Source organism: Coregonus clupeaformis, chromosome 20 (assembly GCF_020615455.1).
Source record: "Coregonus clupeaformis isolate EN_2021a chromosome 20, ASM2061545v1, whole genome shotgun sequence".
Lineage (NCBI taxonomy): Eukaryota > Metazoa > Chordata > Actinopteri > Salmoniformes > Salmonidae > Coregonus > Coregonus clupeaformis.
This window is the reverse complement of record NC_059211.1, coordinates 38,517,181-38,532,876: the sequence shown is the minus strand read 5'-3', so window position 1 is coordinate 38,532,876 and position 15,696 is coordinate 38,517,181. Positions and strand designations below refer to the sequence as shown.

General features: G+C 46.6%; 2 protein-coding genes across 6 annotated transcripts; one reads left to right on the top strand and one right to left on the bottom strand.

The window, feature by feature from the left end:
- Positions 1 to 76: 76 nt before the first annotated feature.
- Positions 77 to 1,064, bottom strand: LOC121533368 (dolichyl-diphosphooligosaccharide--protein glycosyltransferase subunit DAD1). Of its 2 annotated transcripts, none has more exons than XM_041839236.1 (3): positions 742 to 1,064; positions 411 to 580; positions 77 to 316 (listed from the first exon to the last, which is right to left on the bottom strand). In XM_041839236.1, exons 1-2 carry the CDS (start codon positions 950 to 952, stop codon positions 450 to 452), a joined length of 342 nt encoding a protein of 113 aa, XP_041695170.1. In that variant the 5' UTR covers positions 953 to 1,064; the 3' UTR covers positions 77 to 316; positions 411 to 449. The 2 variants fall into 2 exon arrangements, with proteins under 2 accessions (XP_041695170.1, XP_041695168.1); XM_041839234.2 differs by having other exon boundaries at positions 420 to 580; positions 742 to 1,059.
- A 2,413-nt stretch (positions 1,065 to 3,477) lies between these two features.
- LOC121533363 ((Lyso)-N-acylphosphatidylethanolamine lipase) lies at positions 3,478 to 8,154 on the top strand. 4 transcript variants are annotated; one of them, XR_006657163.1, is made up of 4 exons: positions 3,478 to 4,804; positions 4,915 to 5,078; positions 7,192 to 7,656; positions 7,815 to 8,154. XR_006657163.1 is itself a non-coding variant. In XM_041839224.1 (2 exons), exons 1-2 carry the CDS (start codon positions 7,492 to 7,494, stop codon positions 7,920 to 7,922), a joined length of 273 nt encoding a protein of 90 aa, XP_041695158.1. In that variant the 5' UTR covers positions 7,154 to 7,491; the 3' UTR covers positions 7,923 to 8,154. The 4 variants fall into 4 exon arrangements, 1 of the variants encoding a protein (XP_041695158.1); XR_006657162.1 differs by having other exon boundaries at positions 3,478 to 5,078; positions 7,192 to 7,346; positions 7,477 to 7,656; XR_006657161.1 differs by having other exon boundaries at positions 3,478 to 5,078.
- The last annotated feature ends 7,542 nt before the right edge of the window (positions 8,155 to 15,696 follow it).

Genomic DNA, 15,696 nt, shown 5'->3' with positions numbered 1-15,696 from the left:
CTAGTTATTGAATGGTCTGCTCAGAAAATCATTATCAATACTGGCAAAGAGATCTTCCATTAAAATCACAACTAAGTCTCTTCAACAATTCTGTTTATTGTATTTCAACAATCTCAAGTGGATTGCAACAATCACACAAACAGTACAAAATAATTATTTAAGAAACTGAGTTGAGTTACAGAAATGTGTAGAAGATTTAGGTATTATTACAGTCATTATTGATCTGCCCATTCAGGGTAAATTAGGGTGGCATAGTCTTATTGTATAAATGTTGTCTTGAGGTGACAGGGGCATTTTGGTCATGTCTGTTGTTCATCTGTGAAATGAAATAAACAAGAATCATGTCAGTAACATGCAGATTTATAACACTGGATAACAATTACTGTGAGGATGTTGTACTTTGTGCTTACTGTTCACACCTGGTCTGAGGGTCCAAATTAATTAATTTCTCAACCAATGAAATTGATGACCACGAGGTGCAGGACAGTGTGGGCTAATAAGAAATCGGCAAAGGCCCTCTCCTGGGATATGGACAGGAAGTCTCCTTTGTTATCTGGATTGATCTGGATACGCAGGCAGACTGTAAGCAGAGAGGGAGGCCAGAAGATGGGGTGGGTTGATCAGAAACCATTTCACAATAATGGTGGCTGCCATTGGTTATATTCATGCTTCACTGATGTACAATATAGCTGAATATCACAAGATTATGCAAATAAGTTGACAGTTGAGTGTTTAAATTACCTCCCAGGATGAAGGCTCCAACACAAGAAATGAACCCGGCCAGAAAGCTGTTGAATGGGAAGGTGCCAACAAGCAAGCAGTACAGAAACTGCAATGCACCAGTTAACAAAATGTAGAAAAGGTAGGCGTCGACCACTTTCAATTTATTCGATGTTTTGGTCCTGTATTCCTCCAAGAACCGAGAAATAACTGAAATTACCGAGTTGGACATGTTTTCTTTTTAACAAAAAGCCCCAAAACATGCAGAGAAAATCAAGACGTAAGTCGCTTCCGTCAGAGGCCGCACAAAAATGACGTGTCACTGAAACGGGGGTGTATCAGTGGGGTGTATTCATTACGCGATTCTGTTGCTAAACGTTTCATCTGTTGCAAGACTCCAAACGGAAAAAGGTTAGTGTTATCCGGAATCCTTGGGACGTCCCTACCCTAAACCTATACCTCAGTGTCCTAAACCCTAACCAGAGATATTACAGAAAGGAGGGAGGAATCCAATTGGACAATGAATGGAAAAACGGGCTCATACACAAGCATTTCACTTTAATAATGTTTGCATACTGCTTTACTAATTTCATATGTATATACTGTATTCTATTCTACTGTATTTTAGTCAATGCCAATCTGACATTGCTCGTCCTAATATTTATATATTTCTTAATTCCATTATTTTACTTTTAGATTTGTGTGTATTGTTGTGAATTGTTAGATACTACTGCACTGTTGGAGCTAGGAACACAAGCATTTCGCTACATCTGCTAAATATGTGTATGTGACCAATACAATTTGATTTGATTTGTATTCGGCGCATGTGACAAATACAACTTGATTTGATGTATAATGCCCCACCCAGCAGACTGTCGAGCAATCGCATTCACGTTGTCATGCTGCTTTTATACAACGGGTGGGTCTAATCCTGAATGCTGATTGGTTAAAACCGCATTCCAGCCAGTGTCTATTTAAGCAATAAGGCCCGAGGGGGTGTGCTATATGGCCAATATACCACAGCTATGGGCTGTTCTTACACACGACGCAACGCGGAGTGCCTGGATACAGCCCTTAGCTGTGGTATATTGGCCATATACCACAAACTCCAGAGGTGCCTTATTGCTATTATAAACTGGTCACCAACATAACTACAGCCGTAAAAATAAATGTTTTGTCATACCCGTGGTATATGGTCTGATATTCCATGGCTGTCAGCCAATCAGCATTCAGGGCACGAACCACCCAGTTTATAATCCACAAATTACCACTGGCTAAATCTATTACCTTAAAATGCCTATTTACTCTGTTCCATCTGACTGGGCAATCCACTATCTCATCAGCCCAGCCAGGCAATTAATAAACTTGATCTCCACTATAAAAAGCATCTAGACATTATCTGACATTTCTTTTAGACCAACATGTAGTTTTCAACAGCGGAGATTTGTATAAACCTTGCTGTCTGTCTCTCCGACATTTGCAACATTCTTTCAATATTCAAATTCGAGCTCCAGCTGTCCCATAGTAATGAACGTGTTGGGAATCAGCTGGCATCATTTTTATGGATATATACAATGCAATGTCAATTAAAAAAGGTAAAACGAAACAAAGTGCAGCTAGTTTGCAGTCTTTCCAGTTTCAGTTTGAAGTGATTGTGTTAGCTGTGTTGTTGGCTAGCTCCTCTCTGAACAAGTGCCCTGAAAAGTGAGCACATTTTTTACGCCAGGCGAAATCTCGCCTCATTAGCTCATTGTTATGGATGTATCCAAATAAATCTCACGAAGAACAGCTTAAACAAATGCAAATGCAGCTACTTTGCGTTTAGTCTTGGTGCACTTTTTGACTTGTCTGTAAGTTAGCCGTAGTTGGCTAGCAAGCAAGGGAAAAGGGAAAAGAATGTTGCCATTTAGAACGAATGACTGGATCGCGTCTATAGATACTGAACAAAAAGACTGAATGACTGGGTCGTCTCTGGCAACCGAACCGATAGAACGGCAACCCTACATTTGTGTCGGGACTATATCTTGTGGAAGGATGAAATAGTATGAATAAATTCATCAAAATAACGTTGAATGAAAATATGTCAATCATTATGTGGTCCTCTGTAGCTCAATTGGTAGTGCATGACGCTTGTAACGCCAGGGTAGTGTGTTCGATCCCCGTGACCACCCCATACGTAAAAATGTATGCACACATGACTGTAAGTCCCTTTGGATAAAAGCGTCTGCTAAATGTCATTATATTATTATTATTTGAATATGTTGGTAATCCGTTGTATAAAAGCGATAATGCCCTCGAAGCCGGTGTTTGGAGGAGATATTGGCACGGGAGCAACACCCGTGCCAATATCTCCTCCAAACACCAGCTTCGAGGGCATTATCACTTAATCAAAATCAGGACAAAGACAGTACAGTATGAACATAGGCTAAAACTTATTCTCCAATAGAAATTCCCGATCACGCTTGTAGGCGACGTTGGTTAGCTAAGCTCATGCGCAGAAACACGTCATTGGGTCTAACGGTCGTTTCGCGCCGAACTGCGCATGTGCAGACCGTCAAATCAACGGCCACTCCTTCAACATAAAGTTGTTCTTGACGAAAAATGAAAACGTGTCAGTTTGTCACTTTCACAAGGTTGGAGTAATAACATGTTCTACGACTTAAGACATTGGCTCGAATCTAGGTTTCGAGAAAATTAACAACTAAGGAAGAATATTTCACTTTTCTCATTGACTTCTCAAACCCCGGCCTGGTCTGTTTGGTCTCTTTCGCAAGCGTTCCCGGAAGTCTCGCGATGTTGCGCCTCTGAGTTTAGAAACTCTGTGGTCAGAAACCTGCCTATTTTCTTCGAAAGGACGTAACGTCACGATTCCGAAGCTATACGATATTACAGAGAACACATCTGGAAAATATTTTTAACGTTGTACTTCTTGTTCACGAAATTCATGCTAATGTTCTGTTTTTGAGCTAGCACCAAATTCACTCCCATTCACTCCTTGGACGAGAACTCTCTTGTCCTAAAATCGCCCAGAATGCACCGCGCGGTCCATTGACGACTCATTGGAAACGTACACAAAAGGCGTTCATACGATTTCTCCTCAAAAGTATCTGCCTCTACCTCAATATGGGGTAAGCACGTCCCAAGGATCCCAGATAGCAAAGACCAATGGTAAACGTTTTGCAATGAAAACGAGTTTCTATTGGACCAATTCAGGTAGATCCGTTTCGTTCTGTTTTCTTCCGTTTGGTAGGTAAACGGTTTCCGTTGCAAGACGTAATGAATACATACGGGAAGGGATACTGAATACACCCCTGGTGTAACAACAGCAACATTCCCTCCCGCATGTATAATCTACTCTACATTAGTTCCATCGGTCGCAATTGACTTTGATTCTACGTGTTGTTAATGTATTTTAAACATTGACTATGTTCCTTTATGCCCTCTTCTCTATTTGGAATAACGATGCAAGACGAGACTGAACCAAAGTAAGTTATTGGAAATAATTAAGAATAGTGAGCACTTTGGTTTGAGAACAGTTTTGCATGCTAGACAGTGAATAAGCATTTAGTAACTTTATACATTGTTTTTTATACATCCTAGTGGCGAGTTGATTAATGCTGTTGATCATGAAGTGTGTGTGTGTCCTCTCTGTAGGTCAGTATCTGGGTGTAGGTGGTGGCCCTCATGGTGCCCCACCTCTATGCCCACTCTGAACAGCACAGAAATACGTACTATTCCAGTGGAGTATCAGTGAACATACTTTTTGTACTACATTAAGTCTGCCTAACCATTTACCTTTTCCTCTTCTCTTCCAGTTGCACATACACACGTCTTGTAATGGTCCATTAATGGTCCATGGATTTGGCGTAGGGGTAGGGTTATGGATACTCTTTGTGTTTGACTTGCTTGGTTTCGGACAAAGCTCCAGACCCCACTTCCCCATGGACCCAGCTCTGGCTGAGGAGCAGTCAGTCAGGTCTATAGAGCACTGGAGGCAGGCCCTGGCCCTAGATCGCATTATCCCATTGGGTCATAGTCTAGGCGGTTACTTGGCAACATCCTATTCCATTCAATACCCCGAGAGGTCAGAGACGACATTTACAGTTGACACACTCTTTAGTGGCTAATCCTTGGTGTTATGATGAAGAGCATAACATGTATGAACTTAGAGTAACATGGTTCTTTCCCGGTCAGAGTCAGTCACCTGATTCTAGTGGACCCCTGGGGCTTCCAGCCCATGCCTGTGGATTCAACCTCAGGATCGGACAGACCAGGCTGCCCTCGCTGGGTTGAGGCCCTAATTGCCTAATCTACACTCTTCAACCCACTGGCAGTGATCCAAGCTGCAGGACCCTGGGGTGAGAGGCAAGAGGTTGTCTGGGTGGCATGGGCTAGGGTTCAGGGATAAGAGATAAGATAGGTTAACTCTGTACCTAAACTCTATATTCCTTTTGCTTTCTGTTTTGCGTATCCTTTTGTCTCAATTTCTACCTCATCTTGACTACCCCATCTCTCCTTCCTAGGTCCAGTAGCGATTTTAGCATGTAAATCTTTTTTTTTTTAATGCATGCCAGCAAAGCCACTACACAACACAACACTAAACAATACATTAATTGCACTATAACGGTGACAAACTGTGCCCACAAACTGTTTGGGTCTACATAAAGCTGTCCCAACAGCAGTCCCAACACCTTACCACTGCTACACCTGGCTATCAGCGGAGCCTTGTCTGGCAGCGAAACAGTTCATTCAGCCTCATTTACTGCCTTTAAAAAAAACATAGCTGATATGGCTGACTTACTTAAATAAATATGGTTTCTACTGACAATTGAGATGTACAAACTATGGCATAAGGGGACGACGAGCGGATAAGAGGCAATCCGTAATTTCGATGAAGACATTAACGAGCGAGCTAGGACGGATGTAGTCAATATAACTATTTGTTCAGCACTTTTGAAATGTACAGCGACAGAATTCAGAACATGGGCCGTTCTTACTGTATTCTCCCTGTACATCAAGTCAGAACCGTATGATAAATAAAGGGGGCATATAAGCAGACAATGAAAACTCTTACAATATTCGATGATTACATTTCTCTAAAACAGGCTATAGGCTAAATGTGCACCACCAAGTCAGAACAGTAGACTAAGATATGAGGGGAAAAGGGACCAAATTATTAGGGTGAGGCACATGGGCTACTAACAGCTTACTACACAACATACACCTAGTATTACTTTCTTAGCTACAGTATACATATCTCCCTGGCATATTACATCATTTATACAGCAGCATACAATACATTTTTGGACTCACCTTGTTGTGCTGTGCTCACTTGAACAGGAAGGTGGTACGGCGGTCCTTCGTGGGCAAATTTTGTCATCAAACTTTGACATCAAAGTCTGGCATTCTCTGGATTTATGGTGCTTTTAAGACAACTGGGAACTCTGAGAAAAAAAACAAGGTTGAATCATGACATCAGTGATCTTCAGGTCAGAGCTCTAGAAAGAGGCCCGAATTCCCAACTTGGAAAATCGAGTTGGATGACCGTTCAAAACAGTTTCCCAGTCGGAGCTAGTTTTTTTCAGTTCCCTGTTGTCTTGAACTCACTGAAGTCTGAGATTTCCCAATTCCGAGTTTCCAGTTGTTTTGAATGCGGCAGAAGTCATGCTGGATTGACAGCATGGCCAATGTTGAATGTTTATCCTTTTTATGCTTGGAAAAGAGACCCTTCAACCCAGACTTGGACCACACACCCACTCCACTGAATAGCAGGCTAGTGATTGCTTTGCAGTGCTAGTAGTTAGCCACCGATACCTTCCAAACCACTTATTGTTGAATTTGCGATTTCCAATTTGTTGTGTAATGTTTATGTCCAATGGCCGATGAGCACCGATAAGTTTTATCTATAATTTCTCTTCATAATTTCTCTTCATATGACAAGGATTGAAAAGGATTTGCCAGTAGATTGTCGACTTGATTCATAATGATGACTTCTAGCTTGCTAGCTAAGATTTTGAAAGTATGATGTTGACATGATCAGTCCAATCAACGCTACGGTAGATATAACGTGATTTGATGTAATTTTATCTGTGGCTAATGACCTTTTGCCTTCTTGGATAGGCACTTCTAATGTAACTCTGGCAGCATCCAAGGGGCTTGAATTTTTGAGCGCTCCCAGTAGATTTTGTGGCGACGTAGTGTCCCAACGAGTGACAGAACACTTAGCCAATCACGGCGCAACTAGAGAACATTACCAACTCCTACACTCTGTATTTTCCGCTGGCTGCCCCCCCCACCACAGAAAGCACTGAACTAGGCTGAAACACCTACATTTTGGAGCTGCCTTACTCAAGAAAGCAAAGAAGAGACAATGTTTATATGCAGCTTTATTAACTCAATTATTATTATTTTGTACATTGTTTGCAAACTGATATGTGACACGTATTAATGCCAAAATAACATGCAAAACAGGCTCTGCCCCACCTGCCTTGAATGACGGGTCACCACTGCCTAGGTCTGAGATTAGTCAACAGATTCAGACCGGATTTCAATGGGAAGTTTGATGACCTATTTGATGATGACACTATGACACAATATCTTTACCACTGCAATGCCCAAACTCCCAGGTAGGCTACAGCAATTATAAAATCTGAGTATATAAATTCAGAATATGTAGATTGCTGCAAATGCATCACTGCATTTATCTATTTTTCTCTCTGTTGCTCTCCCTCTCTATCTCTGTTTTTCGGTGGGGAGGTGGGGTTCAAGGCCATGTCGGAGTCCCTTGGCTGGGCCAAGTGTCCCATATTAGACCGGGTCGACCTCCTGCCTCCCTCTCTCCCAGTGACCCTGGTGTGTGGAGGTGGCTCCTGGATGGACAGGGCTACAGAGGCCAGAGTAGCAGAGCTGAGGCCCAACAGCTACACCTGCACTGTGGTGAGGTGGAGTGTAAAAAGACACCTATCACTCATTGTGGTAGGAGAAAACGTGTAAATAAGAAATGATAGCCAAACCCATATTGAAATCACAAAGAGTGAAATCGAGCTGATCCTCACACTGCCTCCTTGCCCTCCCTTTTTCTTTCTTTGTCTCAGGTGGTTGAAGGAGCAGCTCATGATGTCTATGCTGATCAGCCTGAGGGGTTCAACATACTCGTGCAGAGCAACTGTGACATTGTAGACCAAGAAAGTCTGTGTGTTTGACTAATTTAATGATGCTGCTTCATTTTATTTATATTGTACAGCCTACTGTGTGAGTTATGTGGCTTTTTAGTTTATCTTTTCAAGAGGTTGTCTTGACATGTCATGACTGACAATAAGACCACCATTATAGTATCTTGACTTTATCATGAAGAGGTTGTCTTATGACTGCCAATATTGTGTTGTAATGAACTACTGAATATGAACAAGGCTAAATAAATGTAGAGAGATGTGATTTGTACATATATTACAGTTTATATATACAGTACCAGTCAAAAGTTTGGACACACCTATTAATTCCAGGGTTTTTCTTTATTTTTACTATTTTCTACCTTGGAGAATAATAGTGAAGACATCAAAACTATGAAATAACACATATGGAATCATGTAGTAACCAAACAAGTGTTAAAAAAATGAAAATATATTTTAGATTTGAGATTCTTCAAAGTAGCCACCCTTTGCCTTGATGACAGCTTTGCACACTCTTGGCATTCTCTCAACCAGCTTCACCTGGAATGCTTTTCCATCAGTCTTGAAGGAGTTCCCTCATATGCTGGCTTCTTTTCTTTCACTCTGAGGTCCAACTCATCCTAAACCATCTCAATTGGTTAGAGGTCGGGTGATTGTGGAGGCCAGGTCATCTGATGCAGCACTCCATCACTCTCCTTCTTAGTAAAATAGCCCTTACACAGCCTGGAGGTGTGTTGGGTCATTGTCCTGTTGAAAAACAAATGATAGTCCCACTAAGCCCAAACCAGATGGGATGGCTTATCGCTGCAGAATGCTGTGGTAGCCATGCTGGTTAAGTGTGCCTTGAATTCTAAATAAATCACAGACAGTGTCACCTGCGAAGCAACCCTACACCATAACACCCCCTCCATGCTTTACAGTGGGAACTACACATGCGGAGATAATCCGTTCACCCACACCGCGTCTCACAAAGACACAGCGGTTGGAACCAAAAATCTCAAATTCGGACTACAGACCGAAGGACACATTTCCACCAGTCTAATGTCCATTGCTCGTGTTTCTTGGCCCAAGCAGATCTATTCTTATTGGTGACCTTTAGTAGTGGTTTCTTTGCAGCAATTCGACCATGAAGGCCTGATTCACACAGTCCCCTCTGAACAGTTGATGTTGAGATGTGTCTGTGACTTGAACTCCGTGAAGCATTTATTTGGGCTGCAATTTCTGAGGCTGGTAACTCTAATGAACTTATCCTCTGCAGCAGAGGTAACTCTGGGTCTTCCATTCCTGTGGTTGTCCTCATGAGAGCCAGTTTCATTATAGCGCTTGATGGTTTTTGCGACTGCACTTGAAGAAACGTTCAAAGTTCTTGATATTTTCCGTATTGACTGACCTTCATGTCTTAAAGTAATGATGGACTGTCGTTTCTCTTTGCTTATTTGAGCTGTTCTTGCCATAATATGGACTTGGTTTTTTACCAAATAGGGATACCTTCTGTATACCCCCGCTACCTTGTCACAAAACAACTGATTGGCTCAAACGCATTAAGAAGGAAAGAAATTCCACAAATTAACTTTTAAGAAGGCACACCTGTTAATTGAAATGCATGAGGTGACTACCTCATGAATCTGGTTGAGAGAATGCCAAGAGTGTGCAAAGCTGTCATCAAGGCAAAGGGTGGCTATTTGAAAAATGTCAAATATATTTTGATTTGTTTAACACTTTTTTGGTTACTACATGATTCCATATATGTTATTTCATAATGTTGATGTCTTAAAATAGTAAAAATAAAGAAAAACATGTTTGGCACACCTAAATTTGGCACAACCCCTCAGGAGGCCTTTTGCCTTTTGGTAGGCCGTCATTGTAAATAAGAATTTGTTCTTAACTGACGCCTAGTTAAATAAAGGTTAAATAAAATAAATAAAACATTTGGGGTGTTTCTCCCATTCTTCTCTGCAGATTGTCACGGTTTCGGCCGAGGCGGCTCCTCCTCCTTGTTCGGGCAGGTTTCGCCGGTCGTCGTCTCCGGAGTTCTAGCTGCCACCGCTCTATGTTTCGTGTTTGTTTGGTTTTGTCTGATTAGTCACACCTGTTTTGTGTTAGGTCTCATTTAGCACCCTATTTAGTTTCCTTGTTGTTAGGTTAGTGTTGTGTGTAATTGTTCATGTCGTGGTTGCGCTACCAGTGTCGGTACGCTATTCTCCGTAGCTTCCTCCTTGTTGTTAGGAGAGATTTACGCACCTGTGTGTGCGCTTGTTTACGCCTGTGTGCGTCTTTTTGCCTCCGGGCTGTTTGGATTATTTTTGTGCTGAGTAAAGTCTTGTTGGACTTACCCTCTGCTGCCTGCGCCTGATTCTACACCACACCTATACACAGCACCTTGACAGAATTACACACCATTTATGGAATCAGCAGGAGCACCCGTCGACACCATGGAGGAGCGTCTCCTTGGACAAGAGCACCGGATCCACCGTATCGGGCACGCCCTGGAGGGCATCATGGACACCCTTCGTCGATGGGAGACCAGCGGGGTTCCCACCGCCGCACCCTCACCTTCACCACCGGACAGCCAGCCCGTCCATCGACCGGAACCCAGTGGGATTCGGCTCTCGCTCCCGAGGGCGTACGACGGCACCGCTGCCGGGTGTCAGGGGTTCCTTCTACAAGTGGAGCTCTACCTTGCCACCATACACCCGGCGCCCTCGGGATACGAGAGCGTTTCCGCCCTCATCTCCTGTCTCACCGGCAAGGCGTTGGAGTGGGCCAACGCCGAATGGAGGGGAATAGACGCCGCCACAGTCACCTACGCGGAGTTCTCCCGTCGCTTCCGTGCGGTCTTCGACCATCCACCAGAGGGGAGAGCGGCGGGGAACGTCTATTCCACCTCCGACAGGGGATGAGGAGCGCTCAGGCGTTTGCGCTGGAGTTCCGGACTCTAGCGGCTGATGCGGGGTGGAATGAGAGGGCTCTCATAGACCACTTCAGATGCAGCCTTCGGGAGGACGTCCGCAGGGAGTTAGCCTGCAGGGACACAACACTCACCTTTGACCAGCTGGTGGACATGGCCATTCGCCTGGACAACCTGCTGGCGACCCGCGGACGTCCCAGGTGGGGGCCTCCCATTCCACCCTCCAGCGCCTCCGAGCAGTGTCCGATGGAGCTTGGAGGTGCTGGCGCTAGAGGGAGAAGTGGTAGGAGCCCGAGGGGGGCAGTCTCCTGCACCAAGTGTGGGCGCGGAGGGCACACCGCGGCTAGGTGCTGGGGAGGGTCCCCTGGTGAGGGAGAGAGCAGGTCATACAGTGGGGAGTCCACCCAGGTGAGTAGGCGCCCTACTTACCCAGAGCTTTCTGTCGTTCACTTTACCTTACCTGTTTGTTTCCCACAGGTTGCACCTCGGTCCCAGCATAAGGCGCTAGTCGATTCAGGCGCAGCTGGGAATTTTGTAGACCGGAGATTCTGTGTTAAGTTAGGGATTCCCCTCCTTCCAGTCGAAAAACCCTTTCCTGTACATGCCCTAGATAGTCGTCCGTTAGGATCTGGGTTGATTGGGGAGGTCACAGCGCCACTTAGGATGATGACGCAGGGGGGTCATTGGGAGACGATTCAACTCTATCTTATCGACTCTCCTGCGTATCCGGTGGTACTGGGGCTTCCCTGGTTGATGACCCATGATCCTACTATTTCGTGGCGAGAGAAAGCTCTTAAAGGGTGGTCTGCTCAGTGTGAGGGGTTATGTCTGGGTGTTTCCGTCGGGCGACCTCGGTGGAGAGTCCGAACCAGATGCCAGCACTGCACATTCCTCCTGAGTATGAGGATTTGGCGCTCGTGTTCAGTAAGACCAGAGCGGCACAGTTGCCACCTCATAGACAGGGGGATTGTGCGATAAACCTCCAGACAGGAGCAGCGCTTCCGCGGAGCCATGTGTATCCTTTGTCACAGGAGGAGAAAAAGGCAATGGAGACTTACATTGCCGAGTCTCTGAGACAGGGATACATACGGGTCTCCACTTCTCCCGCGTCCTCAAGCTTCTTTTTCGTGAAGAAAAAGGATGGAGGTTTGCGTCCGTGTATTGATTACCGCGGTCTCAATCAGGTGACAGTGAAGTACAGCTATCCACTTCCTCTGATTGGGACCATGACGGAGTCCTTACACGGGGCAAGGTTCTTCACGAAATTGGATCTCAGGAGCGCATATAACTTGGTGCGCATTAGGGAGGGCGATGAGTGGAAGACAGCATTTAGTACTACCTCCGGCCATTACGAGTATCTCGTCATGCCATATGGGTTAATGAATGCTCCATCCGTCTTCCAATCGTTTGTAGACTAACTTTTCCGGGACATGCAGGCGCAGGGAGTAGTGGTGTACATAGATGATATTCTTGTGTACAGTGCTACTCGGGCCGAGCATGTAGCCCTGGTGCGCAGGGTATTGAGGAGACTGTTGGAGCATGACCTGTATGTCAAAGCTGAGAAATGTCTGTTCTTCCAGGAGTCAGTTTCCTTTTTGGGTTACCAGTTGTCTGCGTCAGGGGTGAGAATGGAGGTGGACCGAGTGTCCGCCGTGCGTAATTGGCAAACCCCAACTACGGTTAAAGAGGTGCAGCGGTTCTTGGGTTTTGCGAATTACTACCGGAGGTTTATCCGGGGTTTTGGACAGGTGGCAGCTCCCATAACGTCTCTTCTGAAGGGGGGTCCGGTGCGCTTGCAGTGGTCAGCTGAGGCGGACAGGGCTTTTGGGAGACTGAAGGACCTGTTTACCTCGGCTCCGGTGTTGGCGCACCCGGATCCCACTTTACCCTTCCAAGTTGAGGTGGACGCGTCTGAGGCCGGTATCGGGGCAGTTCTTTCTCAACGATCCGGCACACCACCTAAGCTCCGCCCCTGTGCTTTTTATTCTAAGAAGCTCAGTCCGGCGGAGCGGAATTATGACGTAGGGGACAGGGAGCTGTTAGCCGTAGTACAGGCCCTATAGGTGTGGAGGCATTGGCTTGAGGGGGCTCAGCACCCTTTCCTCATTCTGACCGACCATCGTAACCTGGAATACATTCGGGCAGCTAGGAGACTGAATCCTCGCCAGGCTCGATGGACTATGTTTCTCGCCCGGTTTGTGTTCAAGATCACTTACATCCCTGGGTCCCAGAACGGGAAGGCAGATGCTCTGTCCCGTCGGTATGACACGGAGGAGAGGTGCGTGGAGTCCATTCCCATACTACCGGAGTCTTGTCTGGTGGCACCGGTGGTGTGGGAGGTCGATGCGGAGATCGAGCGGGCGTTACGCACCGAGCCTAGTCCTCCACAGTGTCCGGTGGGTCGGGTGTACGTCCCGCTCGAGGTCCGGGATCGGCTGATTTATTGGGCTCACACGTCCCCCTCCTCTGGACATCCGGGTATTGGCCGGACAGTGCACTGCCTTAGTACGAAGTACTGGTGGCCAACGTTAGCCAGGGATGTGAGGGTTTATGTCTCCTCCTGCTCAGTGTGTGCCCAGTGTAAGGCGCCCAGACACTTGCCCAGGGGTAAATTACAGCCCCTGCCCGTTCCACAACGACCCTGGTCTCACCTCTCGGTGGATTTTGTTACCGATCTTCCCTCCTCACAAGGGAATACCACCATCCTGGTCGTTGTGGATCGGTTCTCGAAGGCCTGTCGTCTCCTTCCCATGCCGGGTCTTCCTACGGCCCTACAGACCGCTGAGGCTCTCTTTACTCACGTCTTCCGGCATTACGGGGTGCCCGAGGATATAGTGTCCGATCGAGGCCCCCAGTTTACCTCCAGAGTATGGAGAGCATTTATGGAACGTTTGGGGGTCTCGGTGAGCCTCACCTCGGGTTACCACCCGGAGAGTAATGGGCAGGTTGAACGAGTCAACCAGGATGTGGGTAGGTTTCTGAGGTCATATTGTCAGGGCCGGCCGGAGGAGTGGGCGAGATATGTGCCCTGGGCCGAGATGGCACAGAACTCTCTCCGCCACTCCTCCACCCAACTAACCCCTTTCCAGTGTGTATTAGGGTACCAGCCGGTTCTGGCACCATGGCATGAGAGCCAGATCGAGGCCCCCCGCTGTGGATGAGTGGGTGCGGCGCTCGGAGGAGACGTGGGACGCTGCACACGTCCATCTGCAGCGTGCCATACGTCGACAGAAGACGAGCGCCGACCTACACCGCAGTGAGGGGCCAGTGTACGCACCTGGAGATCGAGTCTGGCTCTCAACCAGGAACCTGCCCCTCCGCCTGCCCTGCCGGAAGCTGGGTCGGCGGTTTGTGGGGCCTTTTAAAGTCCTGAGGAGATTGAACGAGGTGAGTTACAGGTTAGAACTACCTGTTGATTACAAGAATATTAACCCCTCGTTCCATGTGTCTCTCCTCAGGCCGGTGGTAGCTGGTCCACTCCAGGACTTTGAGATTGAGGAGACTCCTCCACCCCCGTTGGAAATCGAGGGGCTCCGGGCGTATACGGTTCGGACCATCCTGGATTCGAGACGCCGGATGGGGGGTCTCCAATATCTCGTGGAGTGGGAGGGGTACGGTCCGGAGGAGCGGTGCTGGGTGCCAAGGAGGGACATTCTGGATCCGTCCCTGATGACCGAATTCCATCGTGGTCATCCTGCGCGCCCTGCTCCGCGTCCCCCTGGTCGTCCCCGAGCCCCGGGTCGGCGCACGGCTGGAGCCGCGCGTCAAGGGGGGGGGTACTGTCACGGTTTCGGCCGAGGCGGCTCCTCCTCCTTGTTCGGGCAGGTTTCGCCGGTCGTCGTCTCCGGAGTTCTAGCTGCCACCGCTCTATGTTTCGTGTTTGTTTGGTTTTGTCTGATTAGTCACACCTGTTTTGTGTTAGGTCTCATTTAGCACCCTATTTAGTTTCCTTGTTGTTAGGTTAGTGTTGTGTGTAATTGTTCATGTCGTGGTTGCGCTACCAGTGTCGGTACGCTATTCTCCGTAGCTTCCTCCTTGTTGTTAGGAGAGATTTACGCACCTGTGTGTGCGCTTGTTTACGCCTGTGTGCGTCTTTTTGCCTCCGGGCTGTTTGGATTATTTTTGTGCTGAGTAAAGTCTTGTTGGACTTACCCTCTGCTGCCTGCGCCTGATTCTACACCACACCTATACACAGCACCTTGACACAGATCCTCTCAAGCACAGTCAGGTCAGGTCAAGCTGGCTGTCATGTGCCTTTTATTGAGGAGTGGCTTCCGTCTGGCCACTCTACCATAAAGGCCTGATTGGTGGAGTGCTGCAGAGATGGTTGTCCTTCTGGAAGATTCTCCCATCTCCACAGAGGAACTCTGGAGCTCCTTAAGAGTGACTATCGGGTTCTTGGTCACCTCCCTGACCAAGGCCCTTCTCCCCCGATTGCTCAGTTTGGCTGGGCGGCCAGCTCTAGGAAGAGTCTTGGTGGTTCCAAACTTCTTCCATTTAAGAATGATGGAGGCCACTGTGTTCTTGGGGACCTTCAATGCTGCAGAAATTGTTTGGTGTCCTTCCGCAAATCTGTGACTCGACACAATCCTGTCTCTGAGTTCTACAGACAATTCCTTCAACCTCATGGCTTGGTTTTTGCTCTGACATGCACTGTCAACTGTGGGACCTTATATAGACAGGTGTGTGCCTTTCCAAATCATGTCCAATCAATTGAATTTACCACAGGTGGACTCCCATTAAGTTGTAGAAACATCTCAAGGAAGATCAATGGAAACAGGATGTACCTGAGCTCAATTTCGGGTCTCATAGCAAAGAGTCTGAATACTTATGTAAAATAAATATTTCAGTTTTTTTATTTATACATTTGCAAACATTTCTAAAAAGTTGTTTTTGCTT